Source organism: Oncorhynchus clarkii, unplaced genomic scaffold, assembly GCF_045791955.1.
Source record: "Oncorhynchus clarkii lewisi isolate Uvic-CL-2024 unplaced genomic scaffold, UVic_Ocla_1.0 unplaced_contig_5422_pilon_pilon, whole genome shotgun sequence".
NCBI lineage: Eukaryota > Metazoa > Chordata > Actinopteri > Salmoniformes > Salmonidae > Oncorhynchus > Oncorhynchus clarkii.
Window position 1 is genome coordinate 77501 of NW_027257938.1, and position 11655 is coordinate 89155.

The 11655-nt window shown below is 44.5% G+C and overlaps 1 protein-coding gene across 3 annotated transcripts in view; it reads left to right on the plus strand.

Moving 5' to 3' along the window:
• The window catches only part of LOC139394108 (general transcription and DNA repair factor IIH helicase/translocase subunit XPB), a 49766-nt gene extending 39329 nt beyond the window's left edge, over positions 1-10437 (plus strand). For all 3 annotated transcript variants that reach the window (XM_071142129.1, XM_071142127.1, XM_071142128.1), the window contains 2 exons: positions 288-434; positions 9976-10437. In XM_071142129.1, the coding sequence (XP_070998230.1) occupies positions 288-434; positions 9976-10116 (288 nt within the window). In that variant the 3' untranslated portion in view covers positions 10117-10437. The remainder of the gene's footprint in view (positions 1-287; positions 435-9975) is intronic.
• Positions 10438-11655: the final 1218 nt, after the last annotated feature.

An 11655-nucleotide genomic window follows, 5' to 3' on the forward strand; every position in this document is an offset into this window, starting at 1 on the left:
GAACATTGGAGCTCTGAGGTTCCGGGAACGTTGGAGCTCTGAGGTTCCGGAACGTTGGAGCTCTGAGGTTCCGGGAACGTTGGAGCTCTGAGGTTCCGGGAACGTTGGAGCTCTGAGGTTCCGGAACATACTTTCAAATAAAAAGTATTTTTAGTTTGACCTGATCACAGAGTTGGGGGAAGAGTGCTCTAGTTTGCGGCTCAAATTAAGCACTGATCTAATCTATGTCCTTCCCCCTCTCTCTCTCTCCTCCTCCTCCTCCTCCCTAATCTCCTCCTCTCCACCAGGTCATCACTAAAATGGCGGGGATGGAGGAGGATAATCTGATGTTCTCCTCCAGAGAGGAGCAGTATCAGCTGCTCCAGAAGGTTCTGGCGGCTACAGACCTCGACGCAGAGGAGGAAGTGGTCATCGGAGAGAATGGACGGCCAATGGTATGTATACACACCTCTTATCAATCAATCAATCAATCAATCAATGAAATGTGGACATCCGTTCTGGTTTGACTTCTGTCTGTCCAGCATGGGAAACGCATCTGGTCTGTCAAGTTCTGACGTCAGGCATTTAAAACCTTTAAAACCTTATAAACTCTCTTCCCCCTCCAGTTCTATATTCTAAACTCTCTTTCCCCTCCAGTTCTATATTCTAACCTCTCTTTCCCCTCCAGTTCTATATTCTAACCTCTCTCTCTCCCCTCCAGTTCTATATTCTAACCTCTCTCTCTCTCCAGTTCTATATTCTAACCTCTCTCTCTCTCCAGTTCTATATTATAACCTCTCTTTCCCCTCCAGTTCTATATTCTAACCTCTCTCTCTCCTCCAGTTCTATATTCTAACCTCTCTCTCCAGTTCTATATTCTAACCTCTCTCCATCCAGTTCTATATTCTAACCTCTCTCCCTCCAGTTCTATATTCTAACTCTCTCTCCAGTTCTATATTCTCACCTCTCTCTCTCCAGTTCTATATTCTAACCTCTCTCCCTCCAGTTCTATATTCTAACCTCTCTCTCTCCAGTTCTATATTCTAACCTCTCTCTCTCTCCAGTTCTATATTCTAACCTCTCTCTCTCTCTCCAGTTCTATATTCTAACCTCTCTCTCTCCTCCAGTTCTATATTCCAACCTCTCTCTCTCCAGTTCTATATTCTAACCTCTCTCTCTCTCCAGTTCTATATTCTAACCTCTCTCTCTCTCCAGTTCTATATTCTAACCTCTCTCTCTCTCCAGTTCTATATTCTAACCTCTCTCTCTCCTCCAGTTCTATATTCCAACCTCTCTCTCTCCAGTTCTATATTCTAACCTCTCTCTCTCTGCCCCTCCAGTTCTATATTCTAACCTCTCTCTCTCTCCAGTTCTATATTCTAACCTCTCTCTCCTCCAGTTCTATATTCTAACCTCTCTCTCTCTCCAGTTCTATATTCTAACCTCTCTCTCTCTCCAGTTCTATATTCTAACCTCTCTCTCTCCTCCAGTTCTATATTCTAACCTCTCTCTCACTCCAGTTCTATATTCTAACCTCTCTCTCTCCTCCAGTTCTATATTCTAACCTCTCTCCCCCTCCAGTTCTATATTCTAATCTCTCTCTCCCCTCCAGTTCTATATTCTAACCTCTCCCTCTCTCCTCCAGTTCTATATTCTAACCTCTCTTTCCCCTCCAGTTCTATATTCTAAACTCTATTTCCCCTCCAGTTCTATATTCTAACCTCTCTTTCCCCTCCAGTTCTATATTCTAAACTCTCTTTCCCCTCCAGTTCTATATTCTAACCTCTCTTTCCCCTCCAGTTCTATATTCTAACCTCTCTCTCCATCCAGTTCTATATTCTAACCTCTCCCTCCAGTTCTATATTCTAACCTCTCTCTCTCTCTCTCTCTCTCTCCAGTTCTATATTCTCACCTCTCTCTCTCCAGTTCTATATTCTCACCTCTCTCTCTCCAGTTCTATATTCTAACCTCTCTCCCTCCAGTTCTATATTCTAACCTCTCTCTCCCCTCCAGTTCTATATTCTAACCTCTCTCTCTCCAGTTCTATATTCTAACCTCTCTCTCCCTCCAGTTCTATATTCTAACCTCTCTCTCTCTCCAGTTCTATATTCTAACCTCTCTCTCCCTTCCAGTTCTATATTCTAAACTCTTTCCCCTCCAGTTCTATATTCTAACCTCTCTCTCTCCTCCAGTTCTATATTCTAACCTCTCCCTCTCTCCTCCAGTTCTATATTCTAACCTCTCTTTCCCCTCCAGTTCTATATTCTAACCTCTCTCTCCCCTCCAGTTCTATATTCTAACCTCTCTCTCTCCAGTTCTATATTCTAACCTCTCTCTCTCTCCCCCTCCAGTTCTATATTCTAACCTCTCTCTCTCCCCCTCCAGTTCTATATTCTAAACTCTCTCTCTCTCCAGTTCTATATTCTAACCTCTCTCTCTCTCCCCCTCCAGTTCTATATTCTAACCTCACTCTCTCTCCAGTTCTATATTCTAACTTCTCTCTCTCCCCCTCCAGTTCTATATTCTAACCTCTCTCTCTCTCTCCAGTTCTATATTCTAATCTCTCTCTCTCTCCCCTCCAGTTCTATATTCTAACCTCTCTCTCTCCAGTTCTATATTCTAACCTCTCTCCCTCTCTCTCTCCAGTTCTATATTCTAACCTCTCTCCCTCTCTCTCTCTCTCTCTCTACAGTTCTATATTCTAACCTCTCTCTCTCCAATTCTATATTCTAACCTCTCTCTCTCTCCAGTTCTATATTCTAACCTCTCTCTCTCCTCCAGTTCTATATTCTAACCTCTCTCTCTCCAGTTCTATATTCTAACCTCTCTCTCTCCTCCAGTTCTATATTCTAACCTCTCTCTCTCCTCCAGTTCTATATTCTAACCTCTCTCTCTCCTCCAGTTCTATATTCTAACCTCTCTCTCTCCCCCTCCAGTTCTATATTCTAACCTCTCTCTCTCCAGTTCTATATTCTAACCTCTCTCTCTCCCCCTCCAGTTCTATATTCTAACCTCTCTCTCTCTCCAGTTCTATATTCTAACCTCTCTCTCTCTCCCCCTCCAGTTCTATATTCTAACCTCTCTCTCTCCAATTCTATATTCTAACCTCTCTCCCTCTCTCTCTCCAGTTCTATATTCTAACCTCTCTCTCTCTCTCTCTCTCTCTCTCTCTCTCTCTCCAGTTCTCTAACCTCTCTCTCCAGTTCTATATTCTAACCTCTCTCTCTCTCCAGTTCTATATTCTAACCTCTCTCTCTCCTCCCGTTCTATATTCTAACCTCTCTCTCTCCTCCAGTTCTATATTCTAACCTCTCTCTCTCCAGTTCTATATTCTAACCTCTCTCTCTCCTCCAGTTCTATATTCTAACCTCTCTCTCTCCTCCAGTTCTATATTCTAACCTCTCTCTCTCCAGTTCTATATTCTAACCTCTCTCTCTCTCCCCCTCCAGTTCTATATTCTAACCTCTCTCTCTCCAGTTCTATATTCTAACCTCTCTCTCTCCCCCTCCAGTTCTATATTCTAACCTCTCTCTCTCTCCAGTTCTATATTCTAACCTCTCTCTCTCCAGTTCTATATTCTAACCTCTATCCCTCTCTCTCTCCAGTTCTATATTCTAACCTCTCTCCCTCTCTCTCTCTCTCTCTCCAGTTCTATATTCTAACCTCTCTCTCTCCAGTTCTATATTCTAACCTCTCTCTCTCTCCAGTTTTATATTCTAACCTCTCTCTCTCCAGTTCTATATTCTAAACTCTCTCTCTCTCCAGTTTTATATTCTAACCTCTCTCTCTCTCTCTCCAGTTCTATATTCTAACCTCTCTCTCTCCTCCAGTTCTATATTCTAACCCCTCTCTCTCTCTCTCTCTCTCCAGTTCTATATTATAACCTCTCTCTCCTCCAGTTCTATATTCTAACCTCTCTCTCTCCAGTTCTATATTCTAAACTCTCTCTCTCCTCCAGTTCTATATTCTAACCTCTCTCTCTCCTCCAGTTCTATATTCTAACCTCTCTCTCTCCAGTTCTATATTCTAACCTCTCTCTCTCTCCCCCTCCAGTTCTATATTCTAACCTCTCTCTCTCCAGTTCTATATTCTAACCTCTCTCTCTCTCCCCTTCCAGTTCTATATTCGAACCTCTCTCTCTCTCCAGTTCTATATTCTAACCTCTCTCTCTCCAGTTCTATATTCTAACCTCTCTCTCTCCCTCTCCAGTTCTATATTCTAACCTCTCTCTCTCTCCAGTTCTATATTCTAACCTCTTTCTCTCTCCAGTTCTATATTCTAACCTCTCTCCCTCTCTCTCTCTCTCTCTCTCTCTCTCTCTCTCTCTCTCTCTCTCTCTCTCTCTCTCCAGTTCTATATTCTAACCTCTCTCTCTCCAGTTCTATATTCTAACCTCTCTCTCTCCTCCAGTTCTATATTCCAACCTCTCTCTCTCCAGTTCTATATTCTAACCTCTCTCTCTCCCTCTCCAGTTCTATATTCTAACCTCTCTCTCTCTCCAGTTCTATATTCTAACCTCTCTCTCTCTCCCCCTCCAGTTCTATATTCTAACCTCTCTCTCTCTCCAGTTCTATATTCTAACCTCTCTCTCTCTCCAGTTCTATATTCTAACCTCTCTCTCTCCTCCAGTTCTATATTCCAACCTCTCTCTCTCCAGTTCTATATTCTAACCTCTCTCTCTCCCTCTCCAGTTCTATATTCTAACCTCTCTCTCTCCAGTTCTATATTCTAACCTCTCTCTCTCTCCCCCTCCAGTTCTATATTCTAACCTCTCTCTCTCTCCAGTTCTATATTCTAACCTCTCTCTCTCTCCCCCTCCAGTTCTATATTCTAACCTCTCTCTGTCTCCAGTTCTATATTCTAACCTCTCTCTCTCTCCAGTTCTATATTCTAACCTCTCTCTCTCCAGTTCTATATTCTAACCTCTATCCCTCTCTCTCTCCAGTTCTATATTCTAACCTCTCTCCCTCTCTCTCTCTCTCTCTCCAGTTCTATATTCTAACCTCTCTCTCTCCAGTTCTATATTCTAACCTCTCTCTCTCTCCAGTTTTATATTCTAACCTCTCTCTCTCCAGTTCTATATTCTAAACTCTCTCTCTCTCCAGTTTTATATTCTAACCTCTCTCTCTCTCTCTCCAGTTCTATATTCTAACCTCTCTCTCTCCTCCAGTTCTATATTCTAACCCCTCTCTCTCTCTCTCTCTCTCCAGTTCTATATTCTAACCTCTCTCTCCTCCAGTTCTATATTCTAACCTCTCTCTCTCCAGTTCTATATTCTAACCTCTCTCTCTCCTCCAGTTCTATATTCTAACCTCTCTCTCTCCTCCAGTTCTATATTCTAACCTCTCTCTCTCCAGTTCTATATTCTAACCTCTCTCTCTCTCCCCCTCCAGTTCTATATTCTAACCTCTCTCTCTCCAGTTCTATATTCTAACCTCTCTCTCTCTCCCCTTCCAGTTCTATATTCGAACCTCTCTCTCTCTCCAGTTCTATATTCTAACCTCTCTCTCTCCAGTTCTATATTCTAACCTCTCTCTCTCCCTCTCCAGTTCTATATTCTAATCTCTCTCTCTTTCTCCAGTTCTATATTCTAACCTCTCTCTCTCTCCAGTTCTATATTCTAACCTCTCTCCCCTCTCTCTCTCTCTCTCTCTCTCTCTCTCTCTCTCTCTCTCTCTCTCTCTCCAGTTCTATATTCTAACCTCTCTCTCTCCAGTTTTATATTCTAACCTCTCTCTCTCTCCAGTTCTATATTCTAACCTCTCTCTCTCCTCCAGTTCTATATTCCAACCTCTCTCTCTCCAGTTCTATATTCTAACCTCTCTCTCTCTCCAGTTCTATATTCTAACCTCTCTCTCTCTCCCCCTCCAGTTCTATATTCTAACCTCTCTCTCTCTCCAGTTCTATATTCTAACCTCTCTCTCTCTCCAGTTCTATATTCTAACCTCTCTCTCTCCTCCAGTTCTATATTCCAACCTCTCTCTCTCCAGTTCTATATTCTAACCTCTCTCTCTTCCTCTCCAGTTCTATATTCTAACCTCTCTCTCTCTCCAGTTCTATATTCTAACCTCTCTCTCTCTCCCCCTCCAGTTCTATATTCTAACCTCTCTCTCTCTCCAGTTCTATATTCTAACCTCTCTCTCTCTCCCCCTCCAGTTCTATATTCTAACCTCTCTCTGTCTCCAGTTCTATATTCTAACCTCTCTCTCTCTCCAGTTCTATATTCTAACCTCTCTCTCTCCAGTTCTATATTCTAACCTCTATCCCTCTCTCTCTCCAGTTCTATATTCTAACCTCTCTCCCTCTCTCTCTCTCTCTCTCCAGTTTTATATTCTAACCTCTCTCTCTCTCTCTCCAGTTCTATATTCTAACCTCTCTCTCTCCTCCAGTTCTATATTCTAACCCCTCTCTCTCTCTCTCTCTCTCTCTCTCCAGTTCTATATTCTAACCTCTCTCTCCTCCAGTTCTATATTCTAACCTCTCTCTCTCCAGTTCTATATTCTAACCTCTCTCTCTCCTCCAGTTCTATATTCTAACCTCTCTCTCTCCTCCAGTTCTATATTCTAACCTCTCTCTCTCCAGTTCTATATTCTAACCTCTCTCTCTCTCCCCCTCCAGTTCTATATTCTAACCTCTCTCTCTCCAGTTCTATATTCTAACCTCTCTCTCTCTCCCCTTCCAGTTCTATATTCGAACCTCTCTCTCTCTCCAGTTCTATATTCTAACCTCTCTCTCTCCAGTTCTATATTCTAACCTCTCTCTCTCCCTCTCCAGTTCTATATTCTAACCTCTCTCTCTCTCCAGTTTTATATTCTAACCTCTCTCTCTCTCTCTCCAGTTCTATATTCTAACCTCTCTCTCTCCTCCAGTTCTATATTCTAACCCCTCTCTCTCTCTCTCTCTCTCTCCAGTTCTATATTCTAACCTCTCTCTCCTCCAGTTCTATATTCTAACCTCTCTCTCTCCAGTTCTATATTCTAACCTCTCTCTCTCCTCCAGTTCTATATTCTAACCTCTCTCTCTCCTCCAGTTCTATATTCTAACCTCTCTCTCTCCAGTTCTATATTCTAACCTCTCTCTCTCTCCCCCTCCAGTTCTATATTCTAACCTCTCTCTCTCCAGTTCTATATTCTAACCTCTCTCTCTCTCCCCTTCCAGTTCTATATTCGAACCTCTCTCTCTCTCCAGTTCTATATTCTAACCTCTCTCTCTCCAGTTCTATATTCTAACCTCTCTCTCTCCCTCTCCAGTTCTATATTCTAACCTCTCTCTCTCTCCAGTTCTATATTCTAACCTCTCTCTCTCTCCAGTTCTATATTCTAACCTCTCTCCCTCTCTCTCTCTCTCTCTCTCTCTCTCTCTCTCTCTCTCTCTCTCTCCAGTTCTATATTCTAACCTCTCTCTCTCCAGTTTTATATTCTAACCCCTCTCTCTCTCCAGTTCTATATTCTAACCTCTCTCTCTCCTCCAGTTCTATATTCCAACCTCTCTCTCTCCAGTTCTATATTCTAACCTCTCTCTCTCCCTCTCCAGTTCTATATTCTAACCTCTCTCTCTCTCCAGTTCTATATTCTAACCTCTCTCTCTCTCCCCCTCCAGTTCTATATTCTAACCTCTCTCTCTCCAATTCTATATTCTAACCTCTCTCCCTCTCTCTCTCCAGTTCTATATTCTAACCTCTCTCTCTCTCTCTCTCTCTCTCTCTCTCTCCAGTTCTATATTCTAACCTCTCTCTCTCCAGTTCTATATTCTAACCTCTCTCTCTCTCCAGTTCTATATTCTAACCTCTCTCTCTCCTCCAGTTCTATATTCTAACCTCTCTCTCTCCTCCAGTTCTATATTCTAACCTCTCTCTCTCCAGTTCTATATTCTAACCTCTCTCTCTCCTCCAGTTCTATATTCTAACCTCTCTCTCTCCCTCTCCAGTTCTATATTCTAACCTCTCTCTCTCTCCAGTTCTATATTCTAACCTCTCTCTCTCTCCCCCTCCAGTTCTATATTCTAACCTCTCTCTCTCTCCAGTTCTATATTCTAACCTCTCTCTCTCTCCCCCTCCAGTTCTATATTCTAACCTCTCTCTGTCTCCAGTTCTATATTCTAACCTCTCTCTCCTCCAGTTCTATATTCTAACCTCTCTCTCCTCCAGTTCTATATTCTAACCTCTCTCTCCTCCAGTTCTATATTCTAACCTCTCTCTCCTCCAGTTCTATATTCTAACCTCTCTCTCTCCTCCAGTTCTATATTCTAACCTCTCTCTCCTCCAGTTCTATATTCTAAACTCTCTCTCTCTCTCTCCAGTTCTATATTCTAACCTCTCTCTCCTCCAGTTCTATATTCTAACCTCTCTCTCCTCCAGTTCTATATTCTAACCTCTCTCTCTCCAGTTCTATATTCTAACCTCTCTCTCCTCCAGTTCTATATTCTAACCTCTCTCTCTCCAGTTCTATATTCTAACCTCTCTCTCCTCCAGTTCTATATTCTAAACTCTCTCTCCTCCAGTTCTATATTCTAACCTCTCTCCCTCCAGTTCTATATTCTAACCTCTCTCTCTCCTCCAGTTTTATATTCTAACCTCTCTCTCCTCCAGTTCTATATTCTAACCTCTCTCTCTCTCCAGTTCTATATTCTAACCTCTCTCTCTCTCCCCCTCCAGTTCTATATTCTAACCTCTCTCTCTCCAGTTTTATATTCTAACCTCTCTCTCTCCAGTTCTATATTCTAACCTCTCTCTCTCTCCAGTTCTATATTCTAACCTCTCTCTCCCTCCAGTTCTATATTCTAACCTCTCTCTCCTCCAGTTCTATATTCTAACCTCTCTCTCTCTCTCTCTCTCTCTCCAGTTCTATATTCTAAACTCTCTCTCTCTCTCTCTCTCTCTCTCTCCTCCAGTTCTATATTCTAACCTCTCTCTCTCTCCAGTTCTATATTCTAACCTCTCTCTCTCTCTCTCTCTCTCTCTCTCTCTCTCTCTCTCCAGTTCTATATTCTAAACTCTCTCTCTCTCTCTCTCTCTCTCTCCAGTTCTATATTCTAACCTCTCTCTCCAGTTCTATATTCTAACCTCTCTCTCTCCAGTTCTATATTCTAACCTCTCTCTCTCCAGTTCTATATTCTAACCTCTCTCTCCAGTTCTATATTCTAACCTCTCTCTCTCTCCAGTTCTATATTCTAACCTCTCTCTCTCTCTCTCTCCAGTTCTATATTCGAACCTCTCTCTCTCTCTCTCCCCAGTTCTATATTCTAACCTCTCTCTCTCTCTCTCCCCAGTTCTATATTCGAACCTCTCTCTCTCTCTCCCCAGTTCTATATTCTAACCTCTCTCTCTATCTCTCTCCCCAGTTCTATATTCTAACCTCTCTCTCTCTCTCTCCCCAGTTTTATATTCGAACCTCTCTCTCTCTCTCTCCCCAGTTCTATATTCTAAACTCTCTCTCTCTCTCTCTCTCCTCCAGTTCTATATTCTAACCTCTCTCTCTCTCCAGTTCTATATTCTAACCTCTCTCTCTCTCTCTCTCTCTCTCTCTCTCTCCAGTTCTATATTCTAAACTCTCTCTCTCTCTCTCTCTCTCTCCAGTTCTATATTCTAACCTCTCTCTCCAGTTCTATATTCTAACCTCTCTCTCCAGTTCTATATTCTAACCTCTCTCTCCAGTTCTATATTCTAACCTCTCTCTCCAGTTCTATATTCTAACCTCTCTCTCTCTCCAGTTCTATATTCTAAACTCTCTCTCTCTCTCTCTCTCTCCAGTTCTATATTCGAACCTCTCTCTCTCTCTCTCCCCAGTTCTATATTCTAACCTCTCTCTCTCTCTCTCCCCAGTTCTATATTCGAACCTCTCTCTCTCTCTCCCCAGTTCTATATTCTAACCTCTCTCTCTATCTCTCTCTCCAGTTCTATATTCTAACCTCTCTCTCTCTCTCTCCCCAGTTCTATATTCTAACCTCTCTCTCTCTCTCCCCCCAGTTCTATATTCTAACCTCTCTCTCTCTCCCCAGTTCCAGCGGAGGCCAGGTACCATGAGCTCCATGTCCGGGGCTGACGATTCTGTCTACATGGAGTATCGCTCTAGAGGCAGCCGGGCCCACCTGGGTAACAACATCCACCCGCTCTTCAAGCGCTTCAGGAAGGGCCCGTAGGTCTCTGCTCTAATCTGCTGCACTATATAGGGAATAAGGCGTTACTGTGGGATGCTGCCAGGGTGTTGTGGAAGGGGTTCCTAGACTCAGGGTCAGGCGAGAGGTAACCGCTATAGACCCTGGTAGGACGAACATGTTCCCTGTGTGTTTCGGAGAGGACCCAGTTCTGCATCGCCACCATCACCTCAGTCAGCTCCAGGGCTTTTAGTTCTTCAGAGAGGGATACTAAATGTGATCTTTTATCTGTCTCATATTTCATCCATGTGTTTTTGTTTTTGTCTTGACATTGTTGCCATGAAATAAAACTTGGATTCGTTTGTATATTTTTTAGTGTTTGCAGAATCAGTTTCTCAACCAAGTGTCCAAACGCTGTCACGCCCCTACCCTCTACCCTCACCCTACCCTCTACCCTACCCTACCCTCTACCCTACCCTTTACCCTACCCTACCCTCACCCTACCCTCTACCCTACCCTACCCTCTACCCTACCCTACCCTCTACCCTACCCTCTACCCCCTACCCTACCCTCTACCCTACCCTCTACCCTACCCTACCCTCTACCCTACCCTACCCTCTACCCTACCCTCTACCCTCACCCTACCCTACCCTACCCTCTACCCTACCCTCTACCCTCACCCTACTCTACCCTCACCCTACCCTCTACCCTACCCTACCCTCTACCCTACCCTACCCTCTACCCTACCCTCTACCCTCACCCTACCCTCTACCCTACCCTCTACCCTACCCTCTACCCTACCCTACCCTCTACCCTACCCTCTACCCTACCCTCTACCCTACCCTCTACCCTACCCTCTACCCTACCCTCTACCCTACCCTCTACCCTACCCTCCCCTTTACCCTACCCTCTACCCTACCCTCCCCTTTACCCTACCTTCTACCCTACCCTTTACCCTCCCCTCTACCCTACCCTACCCTCTACCCTACCCCCTACCCTACCCTCTACCCTACCCGCTACCCTCCCCTCTACCCTACCCTACCCTCTACCCTACCCCCTACCCTACCCTCTACCCTACCCTCTACCCTACCCTCTACCCTACCCTCTACCCTCACCCTACCCTACCCTCACCCTACCCTCTACCCTCCCCTCCCTCTACCCTCCCCTCCCCCTACCCTCCCTCTACCCTCCCCTCCCTCTACCCTACCCTCCCTCTACCCTCCCCTCCCTCCCCCTACCCTCCCTCTACCCTCCCCTCCCTCCCCCTACCCTCCCTCTACCCTCCCCTCCCTCTACCCTACCCCTCCCCTCCCTCTACCCTACCCTCCCTCTACCCTCCCCTCCCCCTCCCCTCCCTCTACCCTCCCCTCCCTCTACCCTCCCCTCCCTCTACCCTCCCCTCCCTCTACCCTCCCCTCCCCCTACCCTCCCTCTACCCTCCCCTCCCCTCCCCTCCCAATCCTTCAATCCAGATCAGTGTTTAGTTGAGCCAATTACTTTATCAGGATCCCACATTAGCTGTTACCCATAGTGCTCTTCCTCGGGTCAAACTAGGATGTCATGAAACCCCCAGAGGATTTGGGG